Genomic DNA, 16,859 nt, shown 5'->3' with positions numbered 1-16,859 from the left:
TGTACACCCTCCCATCCTAACATCCCTCCTCTCCCCATCTTCTCCTCCTCCCTCCCCCATCCTAACTACCCCTCCAATCTTTTTCCTCCTTTTCCCCTTTGCCCATTCGAACCACCCTCTCCACCCTCCCCCTTCCCCTCCTCGCCCCTCCTCTCCTGACCCCGCCTGGCACTGCCCAAGCCCAGTCTCTGATTCTGCTCAGTCAGCTGCATCTTCAGTGCCAACACCCTATTTTCGCTCCAGCTGGCTGTCTGGTTGTTTGGTCCTCAGGGGTCCCACTTCTCACGCATCGAGCTTCCTTGTGTGTGTGTCCTTCTCTGACCTGTGTGGCATGCTCTGTCCCCTGCAAGCCCTGTAAGGATGGGGACTGTGGCACAGGGTGGTCCTGTTCTCCAGCACCTAGCAGAGCCCCTGAAGCACAGAGACACTCAGGGGATATGTGCTAGAGAAACAAGATGGAACAGAAAAGACAGTGATGATTAGAACCTGGTACCAGACAGAGCTGGGGGTGTCTGGGGTAGGATGGGCATGGGGGGAGCTCCCAATTGGTCCCCTCCTGGGTCGCACATGGTGGAGGCTCAGCCCAGAGCACATCTTGGTAGGTGCCACAGAGGTCACAGATGCAGCCTGTCTGACATGGGCAGGGACCCAGGAAAGACCTCACCTGGGGGCCTGGGGCTTGGGATGTGTGCGGGCCTGGGGTCCGAGGCCTAGGGGCCTGAAGGACTAGGAATGTGGGGGTTTGAAGGGCCTGGCAGCCTGGGAGTATGGCAGCCCGGGGTTTGGGGGCTTGGGGGCCTGAGGACCTGGGTGTTTGGAGCCCTAGGGTTTTGGGACCTGAGGGGCTGGGGACAACTCTGGAAGCAGAGTTACCCACTCTACGTGGCCAGCTGGGGTGAGGGTGCAGGCCGCATCTGCACAGGATTCTGGGTGTATCTGGGGGAGCCTCATCTGTGCTCCGTAAGGGGGGCTGGAGAGGCCCCGGGGGTCCTGTGAAGGCCCTGAGGATGGCTGGGACCTGGCAGAGCACAGGTGGTGGGGGTGGGTGGGACCCCGGTGTGGCCTCCAGCATGGTGACCCCCTCGCTGTGCCTCTTCCTCCAGGTCATTGAGGCCATTGCTGGCATCTCGGCCTTCCTGGGTGGGGTCATCGCTCTGAACGTGGACCACGTGATCTTGGGCCCCCACCTCTCTGTGACCTTTTTCTGGATTTTAGTGGCTGTGAGTACACGGTGCTGGGTGGCTCTGGGCTCATACACCCAGTCAGGGTGGGTTCTGAGTTCAGTGTTGGGGTTGTGGGTGGGAAGTGAGCACTGGGCAGGTGAGCACCAGGCAGGAAGAGGGTCCTTGCCAGCCCCTCCGTCCAGGAGGATTCGGGGGTGAGGAGCAGATGAGTCTTTGCACTTGTTTTGGAGCTGTGTCCCCTAGAAAGTTACACTGAAGTCCTCATGCTGACCCTGTGAATGTGACCCTGTGTAGAAATGGGGGTTTTCTCTTTATGGTATGAGGTCAGAACTGAGTGGGGGGGGTCCTGCACCTGAGCCCCTGAGTTATGAAAAGAGCAGGACAGACAGAGACATACACAGAGAGATGCCACACAGAGCCGGGAGCCCAGCGATATGAAGAGCTGCCGGCAGCTGTAGAAGCTCGGAGAGAAAGGTCTGTCCCGGGAGCCCACAGAGAGCCTGGCCTGGCCGACGTCCTGAATGCAGGACCCTGGCCTCCAAAACTGTGAGACATGGATTCTTCTTTAAAGTCCTTGTGATACTCTTGTTATAGCAGCACTTGGTGACAAAGACACTACTAAATACTTACATATTTAGTATGTATTTACATTGCTTGATTCTATAATCGATGCCAATGGAAGCAGCAGTCAGGACATCTGACGATGTACAGCACTGGGCAAGTCAGCTGCAAGGGACCTCTTTCAAGTGCTGAGGAACAAAGATGTCTCTTTGAGGACTAAGGTGTGCCTGACACAAGCCATGATATTTTCAATCACTTTATATGCATGTGAGAGCTGGACAACGAATAAGGAAGACCAAAGAAGACTTGATGCTTTTGAGTTGTGGTGCTGGCGAAGACTGCTGAAAAGTACCGTGGACTGCTAAAAGAACTAACAGATTTGTTCTGGAGGAAGTGCAGTCGGAATGCTCCTTGGAAGCAAGAATGGCCAGACTTCGTCTTACCTACTTTGGTCATGTTGTCAGAACGGACCATTCCCTGGAGAAGGATGTCATGATCGGGTAAGGTGGAGGGTTGGCGAAAGGGGGGAAGGCCCTCAACGAGATGGATTGACACAGTGGCTGCGACGATTGGCTCAAGTATAGCAGGGATTGCGGAGCGGGCGCAGGATCGGGCGGTGTTTCGTTCTGCTGTGCATGGGGTCGCTATGAGTCGGAAACGACTGGACGGCCCATAACAACAACAAGTACTTATGTCAAATGCTCAGCACAACAGCTGCCGCCAAGTCAGTTCCCATTCCTGGTGACCCCGTTCACAACATGCCTGGTCCTAGGCCATCTTCACAGTCGTTGCTGTGTTTGAGTCCATTGTTGCAGCCACTGTGTCAGGCTACCTCATTGTGCTTAATAAATGGTGACAGTTTTGAGTCTGGTTCTAGTACGTGGGTGGCTTTTATAATGTTTACTTGAATAATGTCATACCGTCTGACTTACCCAGAGTCTCTCCTGGGGCTGTTAGCCCTGCACCCTCCTGTTGGCACATGTGGCTTTGCTGGGTTTGGGCTCCTGGTGTCTCAGCAGGGTCAGTCTGCTGACTATCCACATGGCACTTCCACATGGCCGGTGTCACACTCTACGCCACCCACCTGTGAGTATGTGTTCGGGCATTGACCACCACGTGATACAGTGCTGTGCCTGTCGCCAGGCTTAGGAGTGTTAAGTTACAGTTTGTCCAGCTTCTCACCCCAGAGCCTTTGCGCAAGCTGCCCCACCCCTGCTGCCCAGGCTTCCCTCTGTCCTGCTCACCCACCACCAGAGCCCCTAACAAACACTCATGCCTCACCTGCATGTCCAAGGGCCTAGAGACGCCCATCATCTGGAGGCTGACGCCCCGGCCCAGGGCCCTCCTTTTCCTTTGTGGGCAGGTGGAGGGCAACTGCAGAGCTTTAAGGTGCTTGAGTCATGGGCTCACCTGCCTTGCTAGGCTTGGGCGGAAGTGGGGGTGGGGTGCCCAGAGGCCAGGGGAGGGGCCCCAGGAGGGTGGAAGGAGGGCAGACCTGGCACTCAGCAATCTCCTTATGCTGCTGCACTTCCTCTGCCCACAGTATATGAGAATAGATCAAACTCCTTAAGATAAGTAAGAAGAAAATTAGCAAGCAAACAAAACACAAGGAGAAGAGGCTGACAGTGCGGGTGGGAGCTCTTTATAGGAGAAGGCCAACCAGAAAGCATACAAAGCAAAGACGAGCCCTGGGGGCAGAGCACTCAGGACCTCAGGGTGACCCCATCACTTACTGATTGCCTATGGGAAAAGGCACCCAAATGGCGGAGGCCTTGGCAGACACTCCTCAACCCAGGGTTCCAAGTTAGTACATCAGCGCCCTGCTGGGAAGACACACCACCCTTCTGGCCTTTTCCTGTGTCTGACTGACATGGAGAGGTGGTTGGCAGCAGTGCTGGCCCCCTACTCCTCAAACACTGCCATGTCACGGAGCCTCCAGAAGGTGGGGGAGACTGACTCTCTTGGTGAGGGCACTCCTGCTCACTGATGGGGGTAGGTGTACAGAGAATGTGATTGGGACAGACGGGGTTTGAACATGGACACTGTGTCAGCAACACGTGGACTCCAGGGTGGATTACCCAAGTGAGCCCTACTGGAATGTGTCTGTGCGGAGAATGCCTTGTTGTCTGCAGAGATGTGCAGAAATGTTAGGGGCAGGTGTTACTGAGTGAGAGGCAGAGAGGGAGTGTGCAGATGTGGAAAAATGAAGAACTGGTGATTTTGGGTGAATGGGTACCAGTGCCTGTTACCCTGTTCTTGCACTCATCATCCCGAGTCCTTAACTGATTGGAGAAGGAACTTTGGGGGGAAATCCATGGTTGGGATGCCCCTGTGTCATTTTTTTCCATTGAAGTTTCTCTGGGAAGCACCTGTCCTCAGTCCTGCACCTGTAGTGGGGATGGCATCATGCATTCATCAGTGATGAGCCCTGCGCAAGTCTACAGGCAGCCTGCTCACAAGGCAGAGGAGCTCACAGTGAGTGCTCAGGGCAGTGACCTGAGATGTGAATCTGCCACTCTGTCAGATCTTCAGTTTCCCTGTGGTTGCTCTGAGGAGCATGGACCCGTGCATCCTAATGTGGCACACAGGACTGGGGACACAGGTGATCAGGGCGGACAGCACCTGGATCCCCTAGATCACAGCCCAGTTGAGTACAATTGTGATGAGGGTTGGGGAGGGAATTATGGGCCACAAAAACTCTCCACATGGCACAAAATAAGATTCAATCCCTATCTCACACCATACACAAACTGAATTCCAGCTGGATTAAAGACCTAACTATGGAAGGGAAAGAGATTATCCTCTTGTGTTTCTTAAACAAGAACAGAAAGCTCAAAATGTGGAGGAGAAGACTGATATATTTTACGTGTAAAAATTTAAAACTACTCCAAAGTTGTCAGAAACAAAGATTTAAGCCCACCAACAAACTGGGAGAAGATCTTTGCAACCTATATAACAGACAAGGATTTGTACTCAGAATTAAGAATACTAAGTCAAGAAGACAAAGCCAGCCCAGCCAGAAAAGTGGGCAAAAGGTATGAACAGAAGAGGAGAATACATAGGCACTGAACAAGGAGAAGGTTCAGTCTCCCCAGCAATTGGGGAGGTGCCCTCTAGTGGGGTGCGAGAGAGATGCCTGACAGTATCAAGTGTTGGCAAAGATGTGAGTGGACAGGCTGCTGGGGGGCAACTGCTTGGACAAAACTTTCTCAGGATCTATGAAAATGGAAAATGCAGACTCCCTGTCTCCCATGGTTCGACTCTGGGCAAACACCCAAAGAAACTCTCATGCAGGTTGTTGTGGCATCAATCGTGTCTCCTCAAAATGTGCACTAAAGTCTTAACCTCCACACCTGTGACTGTGACCCTAGTTGGAAACAGGGTCTTTTGTTAGGTTAATGGGGCCACACTGGTATAGGGTCTGTCCTAACTCTACTCCCTTCTGAGTCATACAAATAGCCGACTGCACACAGAAACCCATAGGGGAAGAGGAAAACTCTGTGAGGTCAGGAGCTTCAGGGACCGCCAGCAGCTACCAGGAGCAGAACTGGACAGGAAGGGCCCTCCCTTTAGAGCTGCGCCCTGTGTTCAGACTTGGGGCCTCCCAAACTGAGAGTAAACGTCGTTTCTTTAAAGCCACCCCCTGGTGGCATTTCTGTAACTGTGGCACCTGGGAGCTGAGGCCCACCTGCACCAGGAGATGAGCAGGGGTGCGGCTGGCAGCCTTGCTGCACTCGGTGGAGGTTCGGCCCACTGGCCACGGCAGGGACAGAAACACCAAGAACATGGGAAGGACCCATCTCGGTCTCTGTCTGCATCTCTGTGCTGCCTGCCCCCCCCCCCAGGGCTGCAGAACCATAACTTGCTATTGTCTATGCAATTTTAAAACATTAAATGGTACCCTCGACTGTCCTGTGCATGGCCACACAACTACCGCAAACAAACAGCGTGTGGGAAGCTACCCTGCTGACATGGAGACGAGGGTGGAGGGGCCTCAGCTCTACCTGTGATGTCCGATTTCAGGGAGCTGAGCTTCAAAATGGCGCCTCTAAAACCTTTCTTTTTTCTCAGTGTTTCCCAAGTGCTATTGCCAGCCATGTGACTGCAGAGTACCCCAGCAAGTGCCTGGTAAGTGCACGTCTCTGTCCCTGCTGACCACCCAGGGCTTCCCCTTGACGGTCCCCGGCCCCGGGTCAGGCTGGCCGGGGGAGCCCTGAGCAGGACGAGTGAGTCTGCAGGCCGGGGGGCTGAGGGCAGGGGGGCAGGCTGGCGTGGCCTGCTGCGCAGTGGAGGCACCACCACGATCCCGGGGCTCCCTGACCCTGGCTGCCAGGCTGCGGAACTTTGGGCATAAATGTCACACGCGGAGGTGAGCCCCGGCAGGAGAAGCCCAGACCTGAAAGTGGCAGGGCATGCATGTGCCCTCGGCCCGGCCCTGAGACACAGGCCAGACCCCGGTGTCAGCCTCTGCGACAGCTGTGGGCCTCGTGTCGCGCAGGAGGTGCCAGAGGCCGAACGGGCAGAGGAAGCCTTAGGTGTTAGCCCCCAGCACCACCTGAGCTGTGGCTGAGGCTGATTGGTGGCCCATGGGGTGCGGCCGTCCCCAGGCACACGGCAACCTGAGGCCCGGGCACGGCTCTACTGCAGACTCTCGTCTGTTCTCTGTAGGTGGAGGTGCTCCTTGCAGTAACGAGCATCACGTCCCCGCTGCTGTTCACGGCATCGGGGTACCTGTCGTTCAGCATCATGAGAATCGTGGACGTTTTCAAGGATTACCCCCCAGCCGTAAAAGTACGTATGTCCGCTATTGTATCTTAAACCCTCAGGGAGGCACGTGCTTCTCAACAGTCAGCCACCGGCAGCCAGAGGACTTGGTCCACGGACCCAGCTCAGAAGGCAGGATGGGATTGGAAACAAGGAAGGGAAGTGGAAACCACAGGGAGGAAGTGGGAAGAGCCCTGTCACCCTGAGGGGATTGCAGTCAGTGTCGCGAATCAAAATGTCTAAATTGTTGACTGGAAAACCAGTTGCTCTGTAAGCTTTCACCCAATTCACAATGAAAAGTTACGGAAACACACAAAACCTGTCCAGCCATCACGCTGGAGTCCCTGGGGGGGTGCCGGGGTTAAGCACACAGCTGCTGACCAGAGGGTTGGGGGGTCGAGTCCACCCGGCGGTGCCTTGGAAGGAAGCCCCATGGAGCCCAGCTGCACCCGGCACACGTGGGGATGCCAGGAGTCCGAGGCGATTCCACGGCAGCTGTTCTTTGGGCGAGAAATAGAGTAGCATTGTGCCAGCGGTGGGGGCGGGAGTGGCACAGCTGCGTGAGGGTCTCGAGCTCAGGATGTGTCGTGGAAGAAGCTGGGGTCAGGTCACCCCTGCTGCCCAGAGGTGGCTTTGTACGAACAGGCCTTTGTTCCTCATAGAGTTGATGACGTGGGCTGAGGTGGGCTCTAACAACGTCTTTACTGGGGCAGGAGCGCTGCACGTCCTCTGACCAGTCCCTTCTGCTCCCACTGACCTGTGGGGCCGGCTCAGTGCCAGCCCTGTGTCTGTGCGGGCCGGCTTCTGGGATACCTCCTCTGCCCACTGCTTTTGTTTCTTTAACTCCGGGTCGGCCCCATCTCGCGTGGCCCATCCCATCACGTCTCAGGATGGGTTTTAGTCAGAACTGCATTAAACTTACGGGCCAATTTGAGGAGACTTGAAGGCATTGTGACTTTGAGACTTTCCCCATAGAATGTAATCCTAAACAGAACTTCTGTGACATCTCAGTGAGATTTCGTAATTTCTTTGGGAAAGTTGACGTGTAGGTAGCTGGATTTGCTTCCTAGACACCTTGCAGTTTTTGGTTGCCATGGTAATGTTCCTCAAGTGTTTGCGACGAAAAATTCCAAATGTAAAAAAGTAGAAAGAATAAATGCAGAGATCCATGTGTAGCCCCACGTGCAGCCCACTGCCCGTTAGAAGAAAGACATGGTTCACACCTTGCCACACCTGCCCTCACGTGCAGCCCACCATCTACCAGAATAAACACACAGTTCACATCTGGCCCTGCCTGCCCCCATGTGCAGCCCACGTGCCCATCAGAATAAACACATGCACATATCATTGCGGAATCTTCTGGAAGTGATGATGCTCTCATGACATGACCATTTACCCCTACATAGTTTGGCATTTGTAAAAGTAAAGATAATCCCCTACCCACACACAGCACCATTATCGTCCTCAAGGTGATGACTGTTACCACACAGTGCCATTAGTCGTTGTCCACATCCAGTTCCCGTGAATCACCCGAGAATGTGCCCTGTGGGCTGAGGTTTCAGTGCTGGGCCCAGCCGAGGCTCACACCTTGCACTCACTACCAAATCCTTTTCGTCTCTTAATTCGGTAGTCCCCACCTTTCCTGCATGGCACTGATTTCAGAGAGTCTGGGCTGATTGCCTTGAAGGTCGCCCCACACTTTGGACCTCTGAGAGCAGTCCCTGGGGGCGCCCTTTCCTCTGTGTTTCTTGTTAGCTGGGAGTGGCTCCAGGTGTTGGCCAGCACCTCCAGGGAGGCAGGTCTGAGGCCTGGTTCGGGGTGCAGCTACCAGGTGTCCCTCGAGGGGCAGTGAGTGAGCAGCCTTGTGTCACACTCAGACAGCCCATGGTGTCCTGTCCTGAGTCCCTTCGATTTGTGGCCAAGTGTGGACCGCCAGTCCCTGCCTGAGTGGTTTTCACCTTGTAGGGGTTTGCCTTCGGGTTCCCTGCTTCCCCCTTTAGTCGTGGACACTCTTTCGTGTGGCAGAGCTTTGTCTTTCTTGTCACTCCCTCAAGGACGGGTGGGTGTGTAATTGTGTTTAGGGTTGTAGTCATTTTCCTCCTGACGCTCTGATGGACCCACATTTGGCCCAGGGAGCCCCTTGCAGCTGCCCTGGCTCCAGCCTTTGTGAACTTCCTCCCAGACGCTTGCACCAGCCTGGGCTCACGTCAAGCCGTCCCTGCCCCAGAGGTGCCCTGGTTTCCTCAGTGGGGAGAGGGGTGCGGAAGCCAGGCCTGGGGTCTTCACTGGGGAGAGGGGCACGGAAGCCGGGCCTGGGGTACTCGGTTTGCTCTTTTCTCTGGGGTGACATTGCTGCCAGGCCCTTTCAAGGGACCAACCAAAGACCAAGCCCACTGCCACCCAGTCGATTCCGACCACAGAGCTGGGACTGGGAGTTTGTGTTGGTCATTCCAATTCCAGTTCAACAGTTGGGGATGCTTTCTTCACTGCATTCATTTTATAGTTGCATCTCTTCTCTTCTCCTCGAAAACCTTGTTTCCTAATAACATTAATACATTTACGGCTTTTATCTTAGGGCCTCTGGTGGCACAGTGGTTAAAGCATTTGGCTGCAAACCAAAAGGTTGGAGGTTTGAACTCACCAGCAGTCTGCTTTTGTAAAGATTGACAGACTTGGAAACCCTCCATGAAGGTTCTGCTCTGTCCTATAGACTCGCTATGAGTCGGAATCGACCTCATGGTTGGTTTGGTTTGGTTTTAATTTATCTTACATGTATTTCTTTCAGTACACATAAAACTCAAAATTATGATACCAAAGTTATACCACTGGCACCTCCTGAGTTATTTTAAGACTCTCCCGCGATCCTTCTTGTCTGTAGGATATGTCCCATGAGGGAGGCGGTTAGTTGTTGTGTGAGACACCATCCCCCCATTGTGTCCTATGAAGGAGGCGGTTAGTTGTCTTGTGAGATGCCCCCCCCACCGTGTCCTGTGAAGAAGGCCGTTAGTTGTCATGTGAGACGCCCCCCCTTCGTGTCCCATGGAGAAGGCCATTAGTTGTCATGTGAGACGCCCCCCCTTCGTGTCCCATGAAGGAGGCAGTTAGTTAGTTGTCATGTGAGATGCTCCCTCGTGGTGGCTGTACCACACGTCTAACGCACAGTTCAGTTCAGTGGTTTTTGTTTGTATTTATTTTCAGAGTTTGAAGGTTTTTTCTTTTTGGTGGATTTTTAAAACTGTGTAAGACATTTACTTGGTCACAGCTTGATCAAAGGGGTAGCCCGTCCTGGCACCCTGCCTCTCACACCCAGTACCCTTCTTTGGGGGGTTCTGCAGAACGTCATGATGGATCTCAAGGTGATTTCATGGAGACATTCACTCTGGCGCCCCCTACATCCCTCTGGGTTCTGTTGCTACTCCAGTGTGTTTGTATTCCAACGTGACAGTTCACCCGGCCAGCGCCTTGTGGTGGCCGCCAAAGTCATTTCCGGTCCTCACCTTTTATCAGTAAAGCTTCAGTGACTAGCCTTGTGGACATACTTCATGTTGAATCTGTGTGGTACGTCTTTAGAATAATAGAAGACACACGCCAGGTCCGAGGGCTTAAAGGCATCTCTGATTTTGCTCACGACTGTATTTTTATGCAAACAATGCACACACCACACTTGCTCATGGCTGTATTTTTATGCAAACAATGCACACACCGCACTTTCTTTGCAAACCGTGAAACCCCTTTGGGTGGCAGTTTCCTGTGAGTGCTATGCGTTATATATGTGTTATTTACGTGTGCATGTTATTTCTGTAAAATACTGTATTGCCAGGTTCCCCTGCAGGGTGTCCTGTGCTCACTCTCGCCAATAGCATGAGTGTGGTTCTCCATGGCCTGCCCAAGGGTGCGGCTGCTCTGACTTGACCCACGGCTGAGAGGGTGCCTGGGAGGGCTGTGAGTTGCATCTCTCGATACAGTGACGTTGAGGGGCTTTCAGGGGGTCTGCCTTTCTCATCCAGAAAATTCTGCTCATGCCTTCCTCCATTTGCCAGTGGGCTTCTACAAACTCTGCAAAACCTAGCCCACCAGCCTCGTCAAGAGGTGCTGACATTACCCTCAGCTTGGCATCTGTTTTCCATTCTGCTTCTCACATGAAGGGTGTTTTTGTGCCTGTGTGCCTGGGGGCCAGGGTAGCTGGCTGTCTGGGTGCTGGTGCAGCTGGGTGCCTGTGTGCCTGGGTGGTGTGGTTGGGTGCCTGGGTGCCGGTGTGGCTGGGTGCCCGGGTGTCAGCCCAGCTGGGTGCCTGGGTGCTGGTGTGGCTGGGTGCCCAGGTCCCAGTATGGCTGGGTGCCTGTGTGCCTGGGTGCCGGTGTGGCTGGGTGCCTGGGTGCCAGTGCAGCTGGGTGCCTGGGTGTCAGCGCGGCTGGGTGCGTGGGTGCCGGTGCGGCTGGGTGCCTGGGTGCTGGTGTGGCTGGGTGCCTGGGTGTCGGCATGGCTGTGTGCCTGGGTGCTGGTGTGGCTGGGTGCCTGTGTGCCTGGGTGTCGGCACGGCTGGGTGCCTGGTTGCTGGTGCGGCTGGGTGCCTGGGTGTCGGCACAGCTGGGTGCCTGGGTGCTGGTGTGTCTGGGTGCCTGTGTGCCTGGGTGCTGGCGTGGCTGGGTGCCTGAGTGCCAGTGCGGCTGGGTGCCTGGGTGCCGGTGTAGCTGGGTGCCTGTGTGCCGGCGCGGCTGGGTGCCTGGGTGCTGGTGCGTCTGGGTGCCTGGGTGCTGGTGTGGCTGGGTGCCGCCACTCACAGGCAGGTGCTCCTGGAGCTTTCCGACAAAAACCCGCACCTGCCTTGGGGGGCTGGGGGCCCACCGTGGGCAGGTGCGTGGCTTGCCGTGGACCTGGCCGGCAGCCCCTGACCACCTTGTCCCCCCGGCAGCCGTACGACGTGCTCCTGCTGCTTCTGCTGCTGGTCCTGCTGCTGCAGGCCTGCCTCACCACTGGCACCGTCGTCCAGTGCGTGCGCTTCAAGGTCCACGCTCGGCTGCAGGAGACGCCCTGGGACCCCGTGCAGGCCAGCCAGCCAGAGCCCCCAGCGGGGGAGGTGAGTGGGGACCCCTGTCCTGTCTGTCAGGGAACCTCGATGGCCAGAACCCCCAGCAGATGCATGAGCAAGGACGGTGGGGGCACCCTGGGCCACGCTGGGGGCCCCTCAGATTGCTGGCAGGAGCCCTGGTGGGGAGGTGGGGGTCTCTGGGGAGCTACCACCCGCGCCACCCATCCCTCTGGGGAACCCAGTGCCCACGGGACCCTCCCGTTGCCCTGTGCGGCGGCTCAGTTAGGGCTGCTGTGTCGGGAGTATCTTCTGGTTCTGTGTTATATTTTAAGGAGCAGAATCTTGAAGAAGTGACACATTTCTCTTTTTTTGTTCTTCAACATTCTTTTTATTTTTTAATTTTTATTGTGATTTGGGTGAAAGTTTACAGAGCAAATTCACTTTCCACACAGCAGCTCACAGACACTTTGTCTCATGACACTGACTGCAATTTCCCACAATGCAACAGCTCCCCTCCCACTCCCTCCCCATAGTTCCCTCTTCCCTGTGTCCTTCCCTCCATGCACTCCTGCCCCCTGAGCTGTTTCCCTGTGCACACACAGCCCGTCTATTCTCCCGTGACTGGTCTCTCCACAGAGACAGAACATATTTCTTTTTTTTTTTTTTGTATTTATTTATTTTTTAATTGTGATTTGGGTGAAGATTTACAGAGCAAATTCACTTTCTATACAGCAGTTCACATATACTTTGTCTCATGTCATTGACCACAGTTTACCACAATGCAACAGCTCCCCTCCCACTTCCTCCCCATAGTTATCTCTTCCCAGTGTCCATCCCTCCATACTCTCCTGCCTCCTGAGCTGTCTCCCTGTGCGTAAGCAGCCCTTCCTTCTCCCATGATTGTTCTCTCCAGGGCGTGTGTCTACTTGAGGTAAATGTTTAACTCACATGCCTGTACTTTGTTTGGCTGGAAACCACAGGTGTGGGTTCAATTCTAGACCTGAAGGGCAGCTCGGGGCCATAGTCTCAGTGGTTCCACCAGGCTCTATTGGACCAGCAAACCTGGTCCCACCTTTTTTTTTGCCTCCAAATGATTTTGAGTTTTGTTCCACATTGTTCTCCCTCTCTATGCAGGATCTCCTACATCCCTTCCAAATGGATGACAGTGGTAGCCGGGCACCATCTAGTTCTTCTGGTCTCATAGTTGTATAGGTTGCAGAGCAGATGGTGTACCAGTCGCTAGGACTGATTGTTTCCATTCATTTGGTTTTCTTCTTTCTTCTTGACGAGGAGACACCCATTGTTGCATCTAGATGGCAGCTTGCTAGCTTTTAAGATCCCAGTGGCTACTCGCCAAAGTAGGAGGTGGAACAATGTTTTGTATAGTATGTTATGCCAATTGAGCTTGATGTTCCCTGCGACTATGGTCCCAAGCCCGCAGGGTCAACTACTCGGTCCCTCTGGGTAGCTGGCTGTGACCAAGCAGTGACCACAAACTTGCCCCTTGTCAGCTCTACTATACACCTGGGAATTCTGATCATTCCCATAAACTTATAGGACCATTGTCTGCCAACCCTATATATGATCTTGGATACACTCCCCATTTAGATATACCTAATCATTTAGCCTGTCCACCTATCTATCTGTCCATATACCCATGTTTGCTTTCACTGACGACTCAGTACTGTATATGCAAAAGGATTCATCTTTGTTGTCTGTACTTCCCATGTACCTCTCCATGTCTTTCTCATACTCAATGCTGCCATATTGGTCACTCACCTTTGGTACATTGCCCTTCTCTTCACCCAAATCAATATTTATTTCAATCTATCTAACAGCGCAGAACACATTTCTTAAAACTGGCTCGACAAGCACACAGCCCTTCCTGGAAGAGAGTTGCTGGTGGCACAATTCCCTTCTACTTGTGCAAACACATACGCTGTCTTCGTCCTTGAGGCCCTGATCCTGACTGTCCCTGCAGGTGGCCAGAAGCCCTCGGCAGGAGTTCGACAAGGACAAGGCCTGGAGGGCCGTGGTGGTGCAGATGGCCCAGTGAACGCTCGGGGGCCCAGAGCGTGGCTTCCTCACCGTCCGCCTGCCTTGGAGGGGCAGCCTTGCCTGAGAGCTAGTGTCTTAATTTCTCACAGCTGCTTATCTTTGAAATAGGCAAACATCTGCTATTCTGTGCTTTATCGTGTTGTCAACGCAGGGACCCGGCCGAGTGAGAGGCAGGGCCCGAGGACACCATGTGGGTCTTGCTAGGTGAGCCCTGTGGGAGCACCCCCAGGCTCCATTGTGGACGTGGGGCTCCCCAGCTACGCCCTTGGGAGCCAGCCTCCTTGATCCCGCCTTGCCTGGTGCCCTCTGCCCTGCCTCCTCTCACTCTGTGCTCAGCCTCATGTGGATTTTCCTGGGGAGTGTAGCCACTTGGTTGTCTGGTCCCCGAGCCCTTCTTAAAGTCCACCATAAAGCAGACCACCACTGTCCCTCAGTCTCCGCCCACCTTCCACGCGGAGCGGGTCCAAGGCTGTGGAGACCCTGGCTGGACCACATCTCCAGTGTCTTCTGCCCTCGGTGCCCCTGTGGTGGTGGGGGTGTAGGTGGCTGAGCCCCCCTCCCCACCAGCCATATTGGCTCTGCTCTAACACAGCAGCTCCCTGAAGGCCCAGGGTCCCACCTGTACCCGACTCCCATTCTGTGATTCAAAATGCAGGCCAGGTTCCTCCTAGGCCCCTCTGGTGTTCCCATCCCTCTGTCCTGTACCAAGTCCCTGGTCTTGATCTTCACGTGCAGGTTTGCTGCAGGTCTAACCAGCCAGGGTCCCTGCTGTCTTGGCAGTCATTTGGGCTGGGGTCTCCATGCAGCCCCCCTCCCAACAGTGCATGGCCCAGCTGCATGGGCACTTTGGGTGCTGGAATAGCATCGTGTTTGGTTGATCACGGCCACGAGTGAGTTAGATTTGCATCCAACCTCCTTGCCCTTTAAGGATACCTGCGGCAGTCCTAGATTCTTTCAGAAGATCCGTTGGCCTCTCCCGGGGGCCAGGGGCCTCAGTAACTCCTCATGGGTTGGGCTGCCTTCTAGAACTGGGGTGTGGCTCACAGTTCAGGACACGTCTCCCACCATTTTCACACCCAGGCTGCATGTTGGTGCCCTGCTCTCGGTATTAAGAGATGCTAACAGAGGCTCGTTACTACTGTGCTGGGTACAGGACTGGCTCCCTGGGCTGGCGGGAGGTCTGGGCACACTTTGCAGCATGGGGCCACCAGGGTAAATGAACAGCAGCGGGGGTGTGGGCTGCACTGGGGGGAGAGCCGGGAGGAGGCGCTGTGGACTGCTCCCAGCTTCTGAATGACTGCTGCGCCGCATCTTGTCCTGCTGTTAATGGCGCGCTGGCTCACTGGGGGCAGGCAGGCAGCAGGAACGCAGGTAGAGCACCTGGACGGTGGCAGGTGGCGGCAGAGGAGATGCTGCCGGCAGCTCTGGCTGGCACGTGCGAGGGCACCCTGTGCTGTCCTCAGTGGCTCCAGAGGCAAGAGAGGGCGAGCCACCGTCCCCATGTCCTGAATCAGCAGGGCCACATCACCAGACCTGCACCTGCACTCGGGCAGACTCTGCCCGTCCCCGCCAGGGCCACCTTCCCTCGCCTGCATCTCCTGAAGCCAGAGGCCCGGTGGGCCTCTCTCCCCTAGGCCGCTCCTGGGTGGGGACAGGAACCACAGGGTCAGCACGGGTTGGCGCTTACAGCCACGACCGGGCACCAGCAGGGCTCATTCTGCTCACACTTTCTTCTTGTGCAGAGAGCTGGAAGAACCCAGAGGAGCAGGGCTCGAAAGGTTTAACTGTCTTAACTCCGTTTGGCTGGGTCTGCTTTAACACTGCTCACACAATAAATGCTAACTGGGAGTGCGACAGTGGCCTTGTTAATGCTGGATCCCCAGGGAGCCCTTTGCTTGGGTCCCGATGGGGCGTGGGGAGGGGAAGGGGGCCTGTTTTGTTCACAGAGCCTGGAAGAGGGTGTTCAGGGGCTTTGCTTGGCCCAGCCTCGGTCAGGCAGGGCTCTGAGGTGGGCTCCAAGAAAGGGCGTGTGTGCATGACCTGCCAGGGTGGAGGCGAGAAGGGGTCTGCAGGGCTCCTCGAGAGAGCCCCCACTTGCTCCTCCAGGAACCACTTTCAGACGAGAGTAGAATTCCTTCTGGAAATTAAATGTAAAAGGTGATTTTAAACCAAGAAGGGGCCCTGGGTGAGGAGGGGCCCTGGCTTAGGAGCCCTGGTTGGCACAGTGGTTAAAGTGCTCATCTGCTGTCCTCAAACCCACCAGCTACTTCTTAGGAGAAAGACGTGATAGCTTCGGTAAAGATTACGATATTAGAAACCCTGTGAGGCAGCGCTATCCTGTCCTCCAGGGCTGCTTGGTAGCAATGGGTTTGAGAGTCCCTATGGTTGGGCAACCTACTTCTGTAGTGATACTGCCTCGGCAACCCAAGGAGGCGTTGCTATGAGTTTGAGACCACTGGACGGCACCCAACAACAACAACGTGATACAGCCAAAATGACTGGCTGCTGACCAAACGGTTGGAGGGTCCAGTCCACCTAGAGGCACCTCGCTGAAAGGCCTGGTGATCCGTGTACTTTCAAACAATCAGCTTTGAAAACCCTACGGATTCTTCTCTGACACACCTGGGGTCACTATGAGTCTGGAAGACACTACAGCAACTGGATTGGTTTTTTAAAATGACACAAAGTTCTAGGTTTGAGAGAGTAAGTGAAGGCGCCACCAGCCCTCCCTAAAATGCCCAATCACAGGGACACCCGGAAGGCAAGGAGTGTGGGGGTGGGAGGGAGGGGACGTTCTGGGGCGGCCTGGACGTGGTGTCAGCCCACCAGTGATGCTCGGGACACGAAGGCCACTCCCGGTTCCGCTGAGAGGCGGAGCCACCTTGCTATCCCCCAAAGCCTTGCACACCCACCTGGGCAGGACTGTGTGGCTGCCCCTCAACACCTGGGCCAGGGGCGGGGGCATCTCGTTGGGGCCCCAGGCAGTGGGATTGGAGGGTCTCAGTGGGAGCCCCGGAGTTGGGGGGAGAGACCGGGCCGGCTGGGGCGCAGGGTGTGACCTGCTGGTCTTTGTGACTTGGCGGGGGGTCTCTGACTGCGAGGGCGGGTCCGTGTGATCCGAGGCTGGGCGGGGCGGCCACATGCGCGCCCTCCTGCCGGTGGACACCATGGCCGCCGCGACACAGCGCCCGGGCCCCCGACCCCGCGCCAGCGGCGGCTGCGCCTCGGACCGTGGCCTCCAAGCCGGCCCTCATCCCGCGCGC

General features: G+C 55.4%; 1 protein-coding gene across 1 annotated transcript in view; it reads left to right on the top strand.

Annotated features, from left to right (window-relative positions):
- MLC1 (modulator of VRAC current 1) overlaps nucleotides 1-13,594 on the top strand; it is a 34,994-nt gene extending 21,400 nt beyond the window's left edge. The window contains exons 7-11 of the mRNA XM_007954743.1: nucleotides 1,104-1,220; nucleotides 5,817-5,873; nucleotides 6,414-6,536; nucleotides 11,422-11,586; nucleotides 13,520-13,594. Coding sequence (XP_007952934.1) covers nucleotides 1,104-1,220; nucleotides 5,817-5,873; nucleotides 6,414-6,536; nucleotides 11,422-11,586; nucleotides 13,520-13,594 — 537 coding nt within the window. The remainder of the gene's footprint in view (nucleotides 1-1,103; nucleotides 1,221-5,816; nucleotides 5,874-6,413; nucleotides 6,537-11,421; nucleotides 11,587-13,519) is intronic.
- Nucleotides 13,595-16,859: the final 3,265 nt, after the last annotated feature.

Source organism: Orycteropus afer, unplaced genomic scaffold (assembly GCF_000298275.1).
Source record: "Orycteropus afer afer isolate SDZICR_OR568_19922 unplaced genomic scaffold, OryAfe1.0 scaffold00471, whole genome shotgun sequence".
Classification (NCBI taxonomy): Eukaryota; Metazoa; Chordata; class Mammalia; order Tubulidentata; family Orycteropodidae; genus Orycteropus; species Orycteropus afer.
Note: the sequence above shows the minus strand (reverse complement) of the source record. Positions and strands in the feature narration are given on the sequence as shown.